This window comes from Lethenteron reissneri, chromosome 15, assembly GCF_015708825.2.
Source record: "Lethenteron reissneri isolate LAM-NWPU_2019-01 chromosome 15, ASM1570882v1, whole genome shotgun sequence".
NCBI classification, from domain to species: domain Eukaryota; kingdom Metazoa; phylum Chordata; class Hyperoartia; order Petromyzontiformes; family Petromyzontidae; genus Lethenteron; species Lethenteron reissneri.
Window position 1 is genome coordinate 9,133,891 of NC_083793.1, and position 17,035 is coordinate 9,150,925.

Here is a 17,035-nt window from a genome sequence, read left to right on the forward strand (position 1 = left end):
CTGAATTACCCCACCCTTTCGCTCGATCGCTCGCTCACTCACCCACCCACCCCTCCACTCTCGACTCTGACAGGTGGTTTGGCTGCGGTGGGGAGAGGGAAGGTAGGGGAAGAGGAGAGAGAGAGAGCGAGGGAGGGAGTTGACGGGAGCAACTGTCGAGGTGCACGCCCAGACACACCGCGCGCACACAGCCAGCGATGATGATGATGATATAGTCGCTCTCGCTCACTCGCTCGCTCTCCTGCGCGCCCCCCAACACGCGGACACGCGCGCATTAACCTGGCCACGTGCGCGCGCACGGACACACACACATAGACACACACACGGACAGACACACACGGACACACACACACTCACCTACACACTCGCTCACTTACACAATTACTCCACTCAGAACAAATGTCAATCGCGGCTTTGCGGTTTTTTGCGCGCGCCACGGTTTAGCTATTAGACACCGGGCCGAGAGACGGAGAGTACGAATAATAAGTAGGAAAAAAATAAGAAAAAGCAAGACGTAGAAGAAAGAAGGTGGGGGGGGGGGGTGGCGGGGGTGCGGTGGGTGGTGATGGTGGGTGGTGGTAGTAGTGGTGGTGGTGGTAGTGGTGGCATTACAAAACGAGCAACATAAAACTATTAACAAAGTTACATCAGCGCTTTTGCGCGCGCGCGCACGCTTGTCTGTCTCTATATATACGAGGCCGCGGCTTCTGCTGTGGCATCTGCAGCCCGAATGCGGATCACGTCGGACGAAAGATCCGGGGCGACAATCAGCGAGTCATGCGGAGACCGCGCGTGGAGGAGACGACAGAAGAACGATCTCTCTCTCTCTCTCCACCGAGGGACGAAAACTGTTTGAGCAGCGCCGAGCTGCGTGACTGAACCGGGACACAGTCGCGCCTCAGCAGCACAACGAGAGACAATCCATCCCGGCTGCATCATTATCAGCAGCAAGCAGCAAGCAAGCAAGCATCAAGACACCTCGGACGCTCAACTCGTATCAGCAGTCGACCCGTTGCGCGCGCACACACCGCGAACTGCCAAGCGCGAGGCGAGTCGGCGACACGGACAGCATCATGTATGCGCGCATCAGCCGCTGGATACTGCATTGCCTCCTGACTGTTGCGGTCTTCTACTTTCGTATCGGGTAAGAGCTCGATTTTCGTTTAAAACGCGGACTCGTTGCGCGGTGTTGTGACGCGGAGCCTGCGATGACGCGGCGTCTGCGGGCACGCGCGACCGCGCTCATTAACGCGACGTCTGCGCCACTGCGGCGATGATGACGATGATGTCTAATAAATGAATCGGAACGCGTCGGTGTGAGGATCGTAAAGGGAGACTTGGAAGCGGAAAAGTCTGCAGGCTGCTGTGTTTACTCGTCTTGGTCACGGCACCGCTTAGTGGCTGGTGGTCTGTGCTGCCTTCCTGCTCTGCTGTCTCCAACTCATTCCTGATCGTGGGCCATCAACCTCTGCGTCCACTCCACGATCCTTCAAATCCTCGTTCAGCCACTGTGGACCCTGCGTCTCTGTCTCGGTCCCGGTGCTTACCTTGTTCATCATCAACCTGTCACCTTTCATCCGATGTTCTTTTCCTCCCTTCTCGACTTTCTTTCAGCTCGTTCGCGATGGGTAGGGACCCCCCTCCTCCCTTCACTCTCGCCCATGTTCTATTTCGCTGTACGCTGTGGTTTTGGCCATGCAGTCCAGACACTCTCAACACACGGTTGAGTTATTTCACATGCGCACGATTCACGTCGACTCTAGCGAGTTCGGCGCGAGTAATGTCGCCTGAGCCATTGTGAAAAGGTGATATTGGCATGTGTCGATTGAAGGTTTCCTCCTGCGAAAAGTGAGCATTGTTTGTGTGCGTGTCTCGACGTACCTATACCGACATCAGTGAGGTCGCTAGAACGCGGCGCATGCTAACAGACCCAATCGCTAACTCTGTACCACAGTGTATCATTTTTCGTCAATTACTTTGAGCGAAATCGAGATGCCAACCAATGCCCCATATCGCTAACAACGTCGTGAATAGCCGTGCCTGTGTGTCCTCCGTGTGCAATACATCGTCAAACCACGCATTTGAAGTCAATAAAAAAAGTCTCAAATTGTAACAGTCAAAAAGAATGTCATTCAGGAGGTCGGAACTTTTCTTTGCCACCAGTCCTCACAAATGTGGACATCGCCCGGGTAGTTAACAGCAATTAAAGCGATTAGCACCGCGCGCTAATGAGCCTAATGCACGTGCGCGTGCACGCGGGCCCCGCCGACTTTCACCTGCACGCCCGAAACCTGCCCTCGGAGATCAACACCCGAGTGCCTGTTGCCATCATGCCACCCAACTCCACGCCCCACACCACCCTCCCGTGTCTCTCTCTCTCCCTCTCGCCCCACCACCCACCCACCTTTTTTTTGCAACCACCCTCCTTATCCCAACTCGTTGAGATAACGTCAACATTCACTGACCACATCACTGAGCGGCCTCGCGCGCCCGCGCGGTCTCGTTAACTTCTATGGCCCTGCAGGAAACGCCTGCGATTTGCCCATAAAGAAGCTCCTTCCAAGGGCTGATGATACCTGATATGAATGACAGTAGAATGTACACCTCTGTCGGTCGTGGCGGGAGCGGGGGAGGGGTGTTTGACTATACTTCGCCGGGCTGGTCAGCGCGTGTTAAAGGGAGAGGGGTTTAAAAGGGGACAGGAGAGCGCTTCCGTTATTAATCGAGTCCAAGAATCCAGGTAGCTGGTCCATCACGCCACGCGCTGACCAGTGCACAGGTTGACTGTCCAGAAAGTATCCAAACGAATACCTCGCCGAGTCTCAGGACTCTTGTTTTTGGAAGGTGCCGCCAAGATTTGGATGTTTGGATGTCTCGTTAATGAGCGTTTGGGCTTACGTGAGAAGAAATGGGAGTGCCCGTATAAATACTCTTAGGTTTTGTCGGTCACGAAAGCTTCAAATCTAGAATTAATGCCCATAGGAACCCTACGACTGTCAAGTTGATTATACATATATACGTATGGATACATCGTGTGCTATGAAGGAGGTCCATGACCCAAAACGTCGCCTGTTAGAGATATTTTAGCTTTTAAGAAAGCGTTGTTAACGAATGTGTGTATATATAACTGTGCAACTGCTGCACGCATTGTTACGCAAGAGTGCGACGCTCAAAACTCCGCACAAATAGCTTCAAGAATTCACTGCTGTCCCACATCCGGCGACCTCGCATCGCGAGTGGACGACGTGAGGCTCTTCTCCGGCGGTCTCGCAGTGCTCGTGGTAGAAAGCAACCGAGCTCGCAGCTTGTCGGAGTCAGCGTGCTTCAGAGATCCGACGGGATTCGGAGCGCGTTCGGAGTAATTCTGTTGAGGTCACAGCGAAGTCGCGCAGCGAGTAGCTTGAGAAGTGAACGGAAAGTGGCCACCAATTGGCCGTCGAATGCTTTCAGTAAACAAGAAAAGTCGTGCGTACGCATGGATTTTATATAGTTTTCAAAAAAATTGCGCTTTAACCCCGGATGATAATAATTTATTATTGTCTTGATTAATGATATTTTCAAATAAACGACGCACAATATCGCTGGGTTCGATCGTCCGTGAAGCTCACGGGGCCAGGAACCCCAGAAACCGCTTTGTCCGCACATTGCATCATCATCAGCAGCATCATCATCAGCAGCAGCAGCAGCTGTGGTTACCTGAAGATGATGATGATGCACACGTGAACAATTACAATCTCTGCTGGAGTGCGTGGAGACTGTAGTCACAGCCCGGAACAGAACCGTGGGACATGTAGACACAGACTCAACCGGCTCGTTCGCACATCAGAATGAGAAGTTTATTTCCAGAGTAAAGCCGGTTGAGCTAAGAATCTCTCTCTCTTTTTGTTTTAATGGGGAACTCGGTCGGCAGACGAAATCGAATTATTTCACAATCAACAGAATAAAAAAAAAACGTAATAATAACGACATCAAGGATGTTGTCAAATGACATTGGCGCCCAAGCGTGAGTGATTTTAATCGAGTCCGTTTAAACGAGGATAGAAATACTCTTGAGGGAGGCATCATCACAGTCATCACAATCATCATCGTCATCACATTCATCACAACCATCACAATCATCACAATCATCACGGCGACGAGTCGCCATACCGCTACTTCTCCTGGAGCAGACATCATCTGGCCCATCAGGGCACCTCGATGTAACATTTCGGCTCTTGCTCTCCGCAAACGCGAGCCGCACGAAGATGGGGAACGCGGCTCGCGTTCTCGTCGCGCTAAAATCACGGCTAGGCGGATGGAGCAATGCCCCGCGCGTGAACGTTTGCGACTTAAGTTGGAGAGACGAAAAAAGCATTCGAGAAAAAGAGAAAAAGCAAAAGCGTGTTTGTCAATTCTAAGAATCGGTCCCAGAGGCTGCGTTGCGCAATGAAAGCGGAGACACGGAGACACGCAACGCGCCCTAAAGCCGTCGGCTACAGGTGACCGCTTTGGTATTCGAACGCCTCGACTCGACTCACGTACAGTGGCGAGGTGGTTGAGAGAGCAGAGGGGGGGGTGGTGGAGGTAAGGGGGGGGGGGTGGTATGATTTTCAAGAGGGCGATTCAGTTTAATTTATTGCAACCAGGATGCATGTCGGATTGAACTGCGATATACACATCATCATCATCATCGCCGCCGCCGTTGTAGTCGTGGTGGTGGTGGTTGGTCGCATTCTTTAGATCTTTTCGCAATGGAAGTTGGCTCATGCCTTGGCGCGCGCGCACGCATGCAGGTAGCCGCATATCCAGTTGCATCTCGAGATAACGGGGAGGAATGCGAATTTGGGTCCGCGCCAAGGAGGGACATTTACATAATTGGCCGTCGGAAAGAAACGAAGGTTGAATTGAATGACTGGAGCAGCAGCAGCAGCGGCGGCAGTTTAAGCAAGCGTCGTTCCCTCCGCACATCGATACGGCAAAGGGATCAAACTTGGTGCTGTCTCGCGACACGAACGCCCAGTAGCCAGGTTCACGTGAACTCTCTCTCCTTTCATTCTCTCTCTCGCAAGGCGTTCACGTGGCTTTAATCGAAACACGGATATCGGCCGTGGTTGTTGAGCAGATTAGCTCGCGTGCCATGTGTAACCACGCAATCGCGCTCAATAGATCATCAATTCATTACAGCTGCAGGCACGGCGGAGTGAGCGTGATGCAATGACGCTGAGGTTATTTAAGAAGGAGGAAGTGTCTATGAAGTGTACGAAGCGACGCGCTGCCCGGTGTGTGAATGGAAACATTATATAGGTCACGTGGGAGGCATCTCACAAGAAGTTCTGTGATATCCGCTTCCGTGGCGCCGTTCTCCACAGCACGCCGCCGAGAGGTTGTGCTGCTACTGCCTACGGCCCCAACTAGATTCTTGGTCTCGGGACGACGCAGCGAAATTTGGGAGAGAATGAACGTAAAAATTATTGAGCTCGCAAGGAGAAGACGTGCGTGCAAAAACACGCTCACTTTGGAAAGGGATCTCCCTCTGTGTTGTCTATGTTGTGTGTCTCTTTCAGTGTGTCTCTGTGCTGTCTCTCTCTACTTGTGTGTCTGTCTGTGTGTCTCCGTGTCTGTGTTTTGTCTCTCTCTTTCTCAAATTTAGTTCTACTTGATGACGACTGCTTGTGTTGCAATGGAAACGTCGTATTCTATTATTTAATTTATTTTCTTTCTACGTGACTTTACCGAAAAAACCAAAAAGGAATTTCTGCAGTGACGAAAGTTTCGAATCAAGTTTTATCTCCAAAATAACTTCTGTGAATCCTGCTTCCGCGAGCCGTTCTGGAACACGCCGCTCTTGGCACCGTGACCGACGCCACGTGGGTAGAGCCACTCGGAGGAACAGAGAGTGACACAACCGAAAGGTGCTGGGATCGTTACTTGAAAACTCCCTCCTCGGAGTGTCCCTTAATGAGAGGGCGGCACGGAGAGCTCCGTCGTCTCGTAAGGCATCTTCTTCTGCCCCCCCCTCTCTCTCTTCCTCTCTCTCTCAAACAAAAAAACAAACGCCACTCAAGTCGCGGTGATTAAAACGCCCCGATTCACCTGCGCGGAATGCGTCTCCGCCGCACGGAACACGGGGAGCCGGCACGCTGACTCGGTGTGTGCACGTGTGTGTGTTGTGTGTACGTGTGTTGTATGTATGTGTGTTGTATCTATGTGTGTGTTGTGTGCATGTGTGTGTTGTATGCATGTCTGTGTTGTATGTATGTGTGTGTTGTATGCATGTGTGTGTGTTGTGTGTGTGTTGTATGTATGTGTGTGTTGTACGTGTGTTTGTTGTATGTGTGTGTTGTATGCATGTGTGTGTGTGTTGTGTGTGTGTTGTATGTATGTATATATGTGTGTGTTGTATGCATGTGTGTGTGTTGTACGTGTGTTGTATGAGTGTGTGTGTTGTATGCATATGTGTGGTGTATGTGTGTGTTGTATGTGTGTGTGTGTTGTATGCATATGTGTGGTGTGTGTGTGTGTTGTATGTGTGTGTGTTGTATGCATGTGTGTGTGTTGTATGTATGTGTGTGTTGTATGCATGTGTGTGTTGTGTGTTTTATGTGTGTGTTGTGTGTTTTATGTGTGTGTTGTATGTGTGTGTGTGTTGTATGCATATGTGTGGTGTGTGTGTGTGTTGTATGCATGTGTGTGTGTTGTATGTATGTGTGTGTTGTATGCATGTGTGTGTTGTGTGTTTTATGTGTGGGGAGCGGTAGAGTAAGTGGTTAGCGCTACGCTGCACTACGAATTCGGCGACCCGAGTTCAATTCCCACTCGCGGCTAACACCAGTGATAGCGAATATCTGAACCGGTCCTGGGCCTCCCTTAGGTCGACTCAGCCTCAAATGAGTACCTGGTGTGGTGTGTAAACATCGCCACTGGGGAAACAAAGGCGGCTGGGCCAGGTGTTAGCCACCCACCCCCTTGTGTGCCGTGCCGGCCTTCATAGGTGCTCGCTAACAGCACTTGCCCCAACAGTCTGCTAAGTCTTTACGGAGGATCTTTGTCTCTGTGTGTGCGTTGAACGTGTTGTTCATGCGATCCTCTGCCACGTTTGCTAACCGTGGCCGGGGGTTCATCCACGTAGCCCCGTGCAGCGAGCGAACCACTGAGCCAACGTTCTCCACTTACTTCTAGATTTGAAGCTTTCGTGACTGCAAGGATTCATATTCTTAGGTTATTTCGGTAAAGTCACGTAGGTAAAACATGTAAAATTAAAATTAATAAAAGTAAAATAAAAATAAAATAAAAATCACAAGGTTTCGGAGGCAACACAAGCAACCCACTTAAAGAACACACAAAAAACCAGGCATGTAAATAATATACTGAGCTGCCGTATAGTGAATAAACAAACACGCGTATTGGGTAATTGAATTATTTTCTGTGCCGCTGCAGCTGCGTTGGCAAGCGGTGTGCACACAAACACAATTCAGACGCATTCCTTAATAGCAGTGTGGCCTTAAATAAATATAATAGGCAACGTTTCGGGCAAGGCTCCTTAATTGCACGGAAACGTAGGCGATTATATATTGTAGTAATTGTATATCGTGTGTTATATTGTTTTTTTGTAAGGTGAACGTGTTGAGTTTGCGTGTTACTGTTGTCCTGATTAGCGCGCTACCACATCCCAGAAGGACTGAATGGGATTTGCTGGCGTGCGATTCTGAATCTGACTTTGTAAAGTCACCCACAGCATAACCATTGCAACAATTACACACACACATATATACACGTGCAAGCACTGCAATCATACACACGTTTAGTCATTGGTCATCATGGTGCAGGTCTCCCCACGTCCCGAGCAGCCATGGAAGTTGTTGTACCATACTCCAGCTACATCGGTGTCGGTGAGGGAAGGCGTTCGTGAATAATCGATCAAGGACGAGTTCAGATATCACTCGTAGCTGATGCTAGCCGTGGCCCCGGCATGGAACTCGAGTGGCCCCGTTCACAGCGCAATGGGTCAACCACCGCGTCACCGCTCCGCGCTCGACACAGCGACGCATGCGGCCCTTGTGTCGATGTCGTCCACCGCTAGATGATCGTGGCAAAGCGGCGGGTTCAGATGCCGCTCGCCACTGATGTTAGCCGTGGCGTCGTGCTGCTAACCACTGCCCCACGCGCTGCACGTCCCGTTGAATGCACCGAAATTGCAACGTGAACTGCCGAGTCAGCGTTCGACGACGTTGCAAATGAAACCGTGTAGGTGTAGGATTGTAAAAAAGCATAAAAGTTTGACGCTACCGATTTTATGCGTAAAAAAGTGTTTTGGGTTAGATGGCGTAAGTATAAATGTGTCGTACCCCGCCACCACCCGACACAGCCAACCAGTAAGGTTTGCCACGTGAACTAAACGTGCCAGTTAGTTGCTGCTTCAGCCCACCGGTGTGTCGGAGAGTAAACCCACAAGAATCACCGGCGAAACGTCACGATGCTATCACATTGTAAACGTTGTGGGTTTACTCTCCAACACAACGGCGGGCTGAAGTCGTAAGTAGCTGGCGCGTTGTGTTTACGTGATTAACCTCACTGATTGGTCTGTGTCGGATGGTGGTGGGTTACGACGCATCTATACTTACGCGATCTAACCCAAAACACCGGTATTGTGCGTAACATTTTTGAAGTGCGTAACGTCGTTTTAATGGGAATGTTTGTTGCAATCCGGGTCCGCCAAATGCCTCCATGCAGCAGGGAACTCATTGACAAGGCGCCGTGAATTGTTTCTTTTTACAGAATCATTCAAATTCATTAATTCGCCCGTCACGTCCATTGTTCCGGTCTACAAGAGAACGCTCCGTTTGACCTACTGACCTATACAATTAAATACATCCCCAGCCGAGACTTGATGGACAATGTGCAATGTTTGCGTTTAATGTTTAACTTAACGGTAATCACATTTAACGCGTGGCTGAGCCCCGGCGCGCGTGTGTGTATGTATATAAATACATATACACTCATAGCTATGCGTAAACAACGTTTAAAATGAATAATATTAATGCGCAAAAAAAAAATAACCACGTGTCAATCCACTGCTGGCGTGAAAGTCCCGACCACGTCGTCGCAGTATATACAGATGAGTTGTTTAACCATACTTGGTAATGGGTCAGATACAATTCGTCACTGGTGTTAGCCGTGGCTGGGAATCGAACTTGGTTATCATATCGTGTGTGCATTTATATACACACACACACGCGCGCGCGCATACATGGTTTGCGTGTTTGTGTGTGTATATATATTAGGGGAGCGGTAGTGTAGTGGTTAGCGCGCTGTGCTACGCTACGCAACAGACGACCCGAGTTTCATTCCCGCTAGTGGCCAACACCAGTCACGATTTTCTGAACCGGTCCTGAGCCTCCCCTAAGTCGACTCAGCCTCAAATGCGTACCCGGTGCGGTGTGTAAACATCGCCACTCGGGAGACAAAGGCGGCCGGACGTGGTGTTGACCATCCCACCCCCTCGTGTGCCGTGCGGTCTACATAAGTGCTAACAGCACTTGCCCCAACAGTCTGATCAGGCTATACGGCAGATCTTTGTCTTTATTTTAAATATACAGCGCCGTTCCGGCCTTCATAGGTGCTCGCTAACAGCATTTGCCCCACGAGTCTGTAAAGGCTATACTGGGGGGTCTTTGTCTGTGTATACACACAGACATATATGTGGCCAATTACACTAATTAAAGGCCTCTACACACATTGCCGTAAAAGTTCACAAATTCAAGCGTGTGGTTTTTTTTTGGTTACAATTATTCAAAGCTCGTAAATGATAGTCATACAATTGCTAATAAATGTCCCACGTGTATTTGTAAACAAAATCATTGTATCGTGCATGCGCATGTCTACTCCGTAGATGATACGGTGCACGGAATCTGTATTTATCCTGGAGAAATCCGATGAGCTATGAAGCTCTTTATAACAGATCTCCAGTAAAATCGCACAGTCGGGACTGCAATCGGTTATTCAACGTATTTCGCGAACACGCGCACGCATCTATTGAGCTTATGCCCGCACGACGGGACTAACGGCGCATTGTCGTAGATAACGGTTCGTGTAAGTATAGTGCCGCACGCTCTGGGTTACAACACGCTCCGGGAACGCGAGGCGTAAATCACGGTGCCTGTAAGTAAAGTACAACACTCTCTGGGAACACGAGGCACGCAAACAAACATGCGCCAGGTGTAAAAAAAAAAGGTTCAAATCTGGTCACATCAACCCCCACGTGCCACATTATGAGACGCAACCCAAGACGTCATTTGCCTTTAAAATAGTGGAGATTCAAAGAGACGAGTGTTTTGTAATCAGGAGAATGCGGTGTAGGCGCGTTTGACGATGTTCCTGAACCATTTTACCCCTCGCTACGCAATGTCGCTGCGAGGTATCTCTTCCGTCAGCACATCGCCAACAATTTGAGTATCTCATTCCAACGCTTTTCAATTAGGCGGATATGTGTGTGTGTGTGTTAATATTACGTATATGTAGACGGAGCGTAGGAAATACAACCGCATCTCAAGTCCCTGCAACAGTTTCAGTTTTTGTCAGTTTCATGTATTTGGTGTAGCCCTGTGAGCTATTCGGCTCTTGAATCTGGTGCCACCGCAACAAACAAAAAACATGAACAAGGAACATCTTAAAGTGACTATGCGCAAACAGAAAAATCTAGGAAAAAACTGCAAAGTCTTCCAGAAAAAAGCACCGTACACAAACGCTGTGCAAAAATCCCAGTGGGATGTAAATCAAACAACAACAACAACAACCACAAGACAACTTAGATTAAAGCCATCATTCTAACTCCGTACTGCAACAAACAAACATGGCCAAACCATAAAAGTTTTCGAAATCACCAAAATAAAGCCATAAGCAACAGAGGAGGCAATACGTGGATTCGCTGTTTGACAGCCCGAGTGTCGATACCATGCACACGACGAGCGAGGCAAGGAATTGACTCATGGCACGACATGCCACTCGTCTTCTTGGCTTTGTCTCCAGTGGAGAAGCGCGCATGATATGCATAAGATACTCAATGCGAACTCGTGGCCCACCCCTCGTTCTAGGCGGAAGAGCGTTAAGTGCGAATGGAATAAATTCATATCGATTTGAAGCTGTCGTGACTGCAGGAATCCATACTCTTTGGTTCTTTCGGTAAAGTCACGTAGGTAAAAAAATGTATTTTAATTTTTAATTTTTCTACCTCCTTGACTTTACCGAAAGACCCAAAGAATATTAATTCTTGAAGTCACGAAAGCTTATGTCAAGGTATAAATGAAGTTTAACACGTAGTCGGCTTTCGCGTCCAATATCATGCCATAATAGTTTTTTTTGAGGGGTTAGATCGCGTAAATATATAAATGTGTCGTTCAACCCGCAACTACCTTACACAGTGAATTAGTAAGGGTTGTCACGTAAACAGAACGTAGCCAATTCGTCACGAGTACAGCACACCGGTGTGTTGGAGAGCCAAGCCACACATCTGGCTGTCGCCTGATGAAGCTAGTTGTAATTACTGGCGAGACGTCGTACTCAGATTGTAAATGTTGTGGCTTTGCTCTCCAACACACCGGTGGTGTGCTGTACTCGTGACGAATTGCCTAGGTTCTGTTTACGAAGTCCGCTCGCTGCTATGCTTACGCTACTCCTTCCTCCTGCCCTCTTTCTCCACTCATTCGTGTACTGGGCCATCATCTCCACGTCCGCCCCAAAGTCATTCATCATCACCGCTCGGAACCACCTATCACGATGATGCTGTCGATGCCTTCCTCTCGATCTTCACCCTTGTGCTTCCATGTCCGTCGACGTGTTTCTCTCGATTGTTGGTTCCGCTCTCCTCGTCAGTACCACGTCTACGACAACGTCTTCTCGCCGTCGCGTCGACGGTATCCTGCACGATATAGGCTCATGAGCGGCTTTCCAAACGCATTGCCCTTTTGTCAATTGCCTTCAGCACCAGGCGATGCTGATGCGGTGTTGGGAATGGCTGGCAACATTGGAACTCGCAATTCAAATATCTCCGACTTCGATCTCCCGGTGCGGCATACACACAGTACATATATATACACACAGTATATATATACTGTGTGTATGTGTATGTATGACTGGGTGCAACCACAGTTAGTTGATCGCCAGGTCCCGTGTCGTAGGGGTAAAGTGTGTGGGCATCTTTCGCGGGACGTTTGATCCACGAGATCAGGGTCCGGCTACCGATATTTTTATTTTCGAAATCTGTAAAAAAAATAAAACTTCAATATTTCAAGAGCCGCCAAAGCACTTTGTGGTGAATACGAGACGGTAGTGGGTACTTAATAAATAACGGGTCACGATGCGGTCCTTAAAGAGCCACCGCGTACGGCTCCGTAGCTGCAGGTTGCCAACGCCTTGCTCTCGACTGTCTCGCGAGAACACCCTCCAGTGATCGAGCATTCACAGGGCTGCACCCTAACCATGCATGCGAACGAACGAAACATGTAATGAACGAATGAATCATTTCAAGAATGCACCATCAAACATCACGCCGCGTGTATGTCCGTCCGTGCGTCCGTCCCGCCTGCCTGCCTTGACCGATCGCCGCAGGGCACTTTCCACGGTCATGGCACTGGGCGCGAACATCATCTGCAACAAGATCCCGGGACTGGCGCCACGGCAGCGGGCACTGTGCCAGAGCCGTCCGGACGCGATCATCGTGATCGGCGAGGGCGCGCAGCTGGGAATCAGCGAGTGCCAGCACCAGTTCCGATTCGGCCGCTGGAATTGCTCGGCGCTGGGTGAGAAGACGGTGTTCGGCCAGGAGCTCAAAGTTGGTAAGCGCCCCGACTCGGCCTCATTTCGGCGGAGGAGTTCACACGCGGTGTGCGGTTGCTCGCGCTTGCCACTGTGGTGGTGCGCGCGCGCGTGCGTGCGTGCGCGCGCGCGCGTGCGTCGTGTGGCACGCGCGTGCATCGTGTGACACGCGCGTGCGTCGTGTGGCACGCGCGTGCATCGTGTGACACGCGCGTGCGTCGTGTGGCACGCGCGTGCGTCGTGTGGCGCGCGTGTACCGCACGGCGCGTTTTGTCGACGATCAGCGGACGCACGAGGGGTGTTCCCCACTCCGAGCGAGTTGTGGAGGTTGTTCTTGTTGTTGTTGTCGTTTGACCATTGTTGTTGTTTTGCTGTTGTTATTATCATTGTTCCGCTTATTTACACGGGGAATGTCTCACTGAGTCTCGTGATTTTATTTTTTAAAGAGGATCTTGCCAAATGTTCGTAATAGTGGGGGCGAGGGGGGCGGTGATTGCGATGCGAAATCCCTGTTAAGAAATTTGCGGGTATTTTTTTGTTCCAATTTGGTACATTTTGCCACATCATAACGCCGGCACACAATGGCGCGAATGGCGTCACGGGATCTTTAACGCCCACCGTGAAGCAGACGGCGCGTGGTTTCTTTTTGTTGTTACACCCGCAGCATTACTCAGGGCAGCCGCTGTTGGTCAAACCGCGAACCTCTGCGACAAGCGGCTGAAAGCGCGCCTCCGCTGGGCCGGGTTCAGCGCATCAGCCGCACCTTGGGGTGGTCAGGATAGGTTCCAGGGGTAATCCTTCCCCATCCTCTCGCCGCTGGTGTCAGCACATAGCCGGGAATCAAACCTCAGGGTTCCAAGCGCGATAGGAACCCTCCTCCGCCCCCCCTCTGCGCCGTTGCGCCACTGCTCCTGCCCATCTCCTGCCGCGCACGCATTACATCACGGCGGCGATGGCCAGTTCGTACAATCTCTGTAATTGTACGGCAGCGGTAACGTGGACTCTTTCGTTTTTTTTGTATTTGAAAATTAGTGGTCCAGAATTCTATGCTTTGGCTATTCAAATTCAATCGTGTGATAACCGCTCTCATTTGATAAGACCGATACCACAACCATGCCATCTATGGTGGCACCATCGAGTTAAATACTTGGTCTGAGCCAATGAATAATGGGGGACAGCGGTAATAACGATTGTTTAATTATTGTACGTGAATTGCGGTGCGGTGGGGCCGGGTTAAGGTTCGGAAACCAAAATAACAAGAAAATGCATTTTTTTCCAATTCGGTAAAACAAAATAAATAACATCAACATTTCAAGAGCCGCAATGCACCGGGGTGAACACGAGACGGCGGGGTCCTTCATGAACGACGCCACGACGAAGCGGGCCTTAAAGAGCCGCCGCACGCGGCTTCCGAGTCGCAAGTTGCCAACGCCTCCGGGGGGGCCAGGGCCACCGCTCAGCAGGTTGTCGAACAACAACAACAACAAACATCGACAGAATTGAAGGTTGCGTTGCGTGCATCCCAAAGGAGGGAACGCCCAACCCCGAGAGGACGTCCACAGCGCGGAGACGGAGCGGCGAGGCGAGCTCGTGCGAGGTGGATTTGTGGCATTGCAAGGCCGCGAGATTGACGATGGCTGATGATGATGATGATGACGACGGTCATAATCAGTGGCATTGGGAACATGCGGTTCAGTGCATTTCTATGTTCACGTCCACTTCAGAGTTTACTCAATACTTTACTCGGTAGGCGCGGTGGAATAATTGAAATTGATAGCTCGAATCGATGAAATAATTGCTTAAAGTATCACGTAATTTCTTGAAATTAACGCAATTAATTATTTGCGCATCTTCCGTTATCCCAACTGAGCTTGCCGAGTCACCCATGTCTGTGAGCGGGGCTAAGCTACGTCTGTCGGAAAATGACGCGGACAGACGTCAACTCGGACATCGCGCAGCTCAGGTGACCCACATTTGAATACAATAACGCGAGGAGTTCATCGTGATCCGCACTTGCACCAGACCTCATTCCGTGGCTCCATCTCCTCGGCGGTGACCCTCCTCTCGGACGCATTCCATCCTTTGGCTGCCGCTCTGCACCTCGGCTCGCCCCACGAGTCATCGCCCGTCCCTCTGTGACGACGGCGAACGCCAAAGGCCCCTCGCCAAGCCGAGCAGACGGATTAACCAGCAGCAAAATGTCGTGCAAACTTTGGACCGTAATTCGGCGTTCTGGGTCTCATCAAGCAGTCAGGCTCGTTAGCCAAACACCGCTGGTGTACCGGACGTTGTTGGTAAGAGCACTTCCTGTATAAGACGGGGCCCTGCCGGCGCGCAAAAACCCCAAGAATTACGATTATCGACGGCGCAAAATCGAGTTTTTCATCAAAATAAACGCAACGAAAATATGTACTCGTGAAGTGCACAGACTCCCCCCCCCCCCCGCCAATGTGTGCATGACGCATGCGGGCATCACAACTGGGAACGATGATGGATCATCGTTGATGATGGATCATCGTTCCCAGAAAACGATGAGTCTTCACCCATGACAACATCTGAGGCACAAGCCTTTCACTTCACAAGTTAAACATTTACACTGCAGAAACGCGGGGATCGCAGATGTCATCATCATCGTCGTCATCATCAGCCACGATCTAAAGCTATCCACTGCTGGATGAAGAACTTCCCCAAGCCGCCGACATCCATCGTGGTCTTGCGACGCAACAATCCACGTGTAGCACCGGCACGCAAACCGATGTTCATCGCTCCATCTCCGCGATGAACGTCCGCTCGGGCACGTCCCATACCTTTAGCCACCTCTACGTTGTTAGACTCGACCACTGGCCACCCATCATCCCTGCCGAGCCCACCTTCGATAGGACGCCTCTCAACACGAGTCTGCCCTCTAATCCGCGTGTTCCTCTTCCTACCCCTCAATGCAATCCCAAGCACGGACCTCCCCGTGCTTCTTTACTGCGCCTCTCAGCCTTTGTCCCGTTGCCTTTGTCTCTGTACGCGTTTCTCATGCACGGCGGCGAAAGATGCGGCCACTGCACAAGGCGGATTGGCACAAGGCACACGAAAGTGGAAACAAATGACTCAATGTGCAGTGGGCTCCGACGGACTCTCTGCCCCATGGGTCGTGGTGATGATGATTATGATGATTATGAAAGTGAGATGGATATGGCGTGCCGAAACTATTTTCGGGAACGGTGTTCCGGACTTAGATTTCAGCACCGGTGCTGTGGCCCGACACTGCCCCGATACGAGTTCCTCTCCACGTGGTCACGATTGGTTGACACGTTTGGCGAGCCCCCTATAGCTTTCTGCTCCTCGGTTCGGGGATGGTGGCGGTGGTGGTGGTGTCCGTGAGGTCAATTTCGGGTTCCATTCGCATGCCACGGACGCACACGCATCGCTTTCAATCAAGTCAAGACAAAGGCTCTCGCGGAGAAAATGGGGAAGTCTTGTCGCTCACACGCTCCCTCGACGACGCGCGCTGCGCTCAACTGAAGCGGCTTTGTTCGCGCTGTCGTCATCGCGCTCGCGGAAACGCCAGACACTTTGTAATTGCATCCCGAGTCTTAAAAGAAGACGTTAAGCCAAACAAATAATGCACACACACACACACAATGTGTATATATTATTGCGTGCGTTTGGCAATATGTTCACGGGACGAATGCGAATGTCGAGAGGGCTTCATCATCGAGACTGGGGGAGAGTTCCTGTAGTTTGTCTGTTGCCCATCCGTTGGAGGATTACAGCCGACGGTGGATGTTGTTGCTATGGCCCATGGCTTGGGTTGCACGGCCACAACCGCACTTCTGCGGAAACGTCGTTCATTTCTCATTCATCGGAGAGATGCGCGCGTCGTCCCATTGGTGTTCCGATGCGCGTTGACAGCCAGTGTCTTCGAGGAGGAGGAGTGTCAAAGCCAGGAGGACGCGTTTGATGTTTGGGTCTCGAATGAGGTGTTTATATTGTCGGCGTCGGCGTTTTTCCACTCCCATTCGCAAATCTTCTCCCGGATCTGGGTGCTGGGATTCTGGGATGGTGACCGCGGCGGCGGTGGCAGCGCGATCCCAGAAGGGGAGTCGGGGGAGGGGGGGTGGATCTGGACCTGAGTAGTTGGTGTGCGAGGTGAAGATGATGAGGTCTTGGTTGATGAGAGGGTGGGCGATGGTCGTTGGCAGAAAAACGTTAAAAACTCCCCTTGCAGTTTGTGCGATGTCTGTCTCTGCAAGAC

The 17,035-nt window shown here is 50.8% G+C and overlaps 1 protein-coding gene across 2 annotated transcripts in view; it reads left to right on the forward strand.

The window, feature by feature from the left end:
- Window positions 1-157: 157 nt before the first annotated feature.
- LOC133342668 (protein Wnt-7b-like) overlaps window positions 158-17,035 on the forward strand; it is a 33,255-nt gene continuing 16,377 nt past the window's right edge. For both annotated transcript variants that reach the window (XM_061551983.1, XM_061551984.1), the window contains exons 1-2: window positions 158-1,144; window positions 12,583-12,809. In XM_061551983.1, coding sequence (XP_061407967.1) covers window positions 1,074-1,144; window positions 12,583-12,809 — 298 coding nt within the window. In that variant the 5' untranslated portion in view covers window positions 158-1,073. The remainder of the gene's footprint in view (window positions 1,145-12,582; window positions 12,810-17,035) is intronic.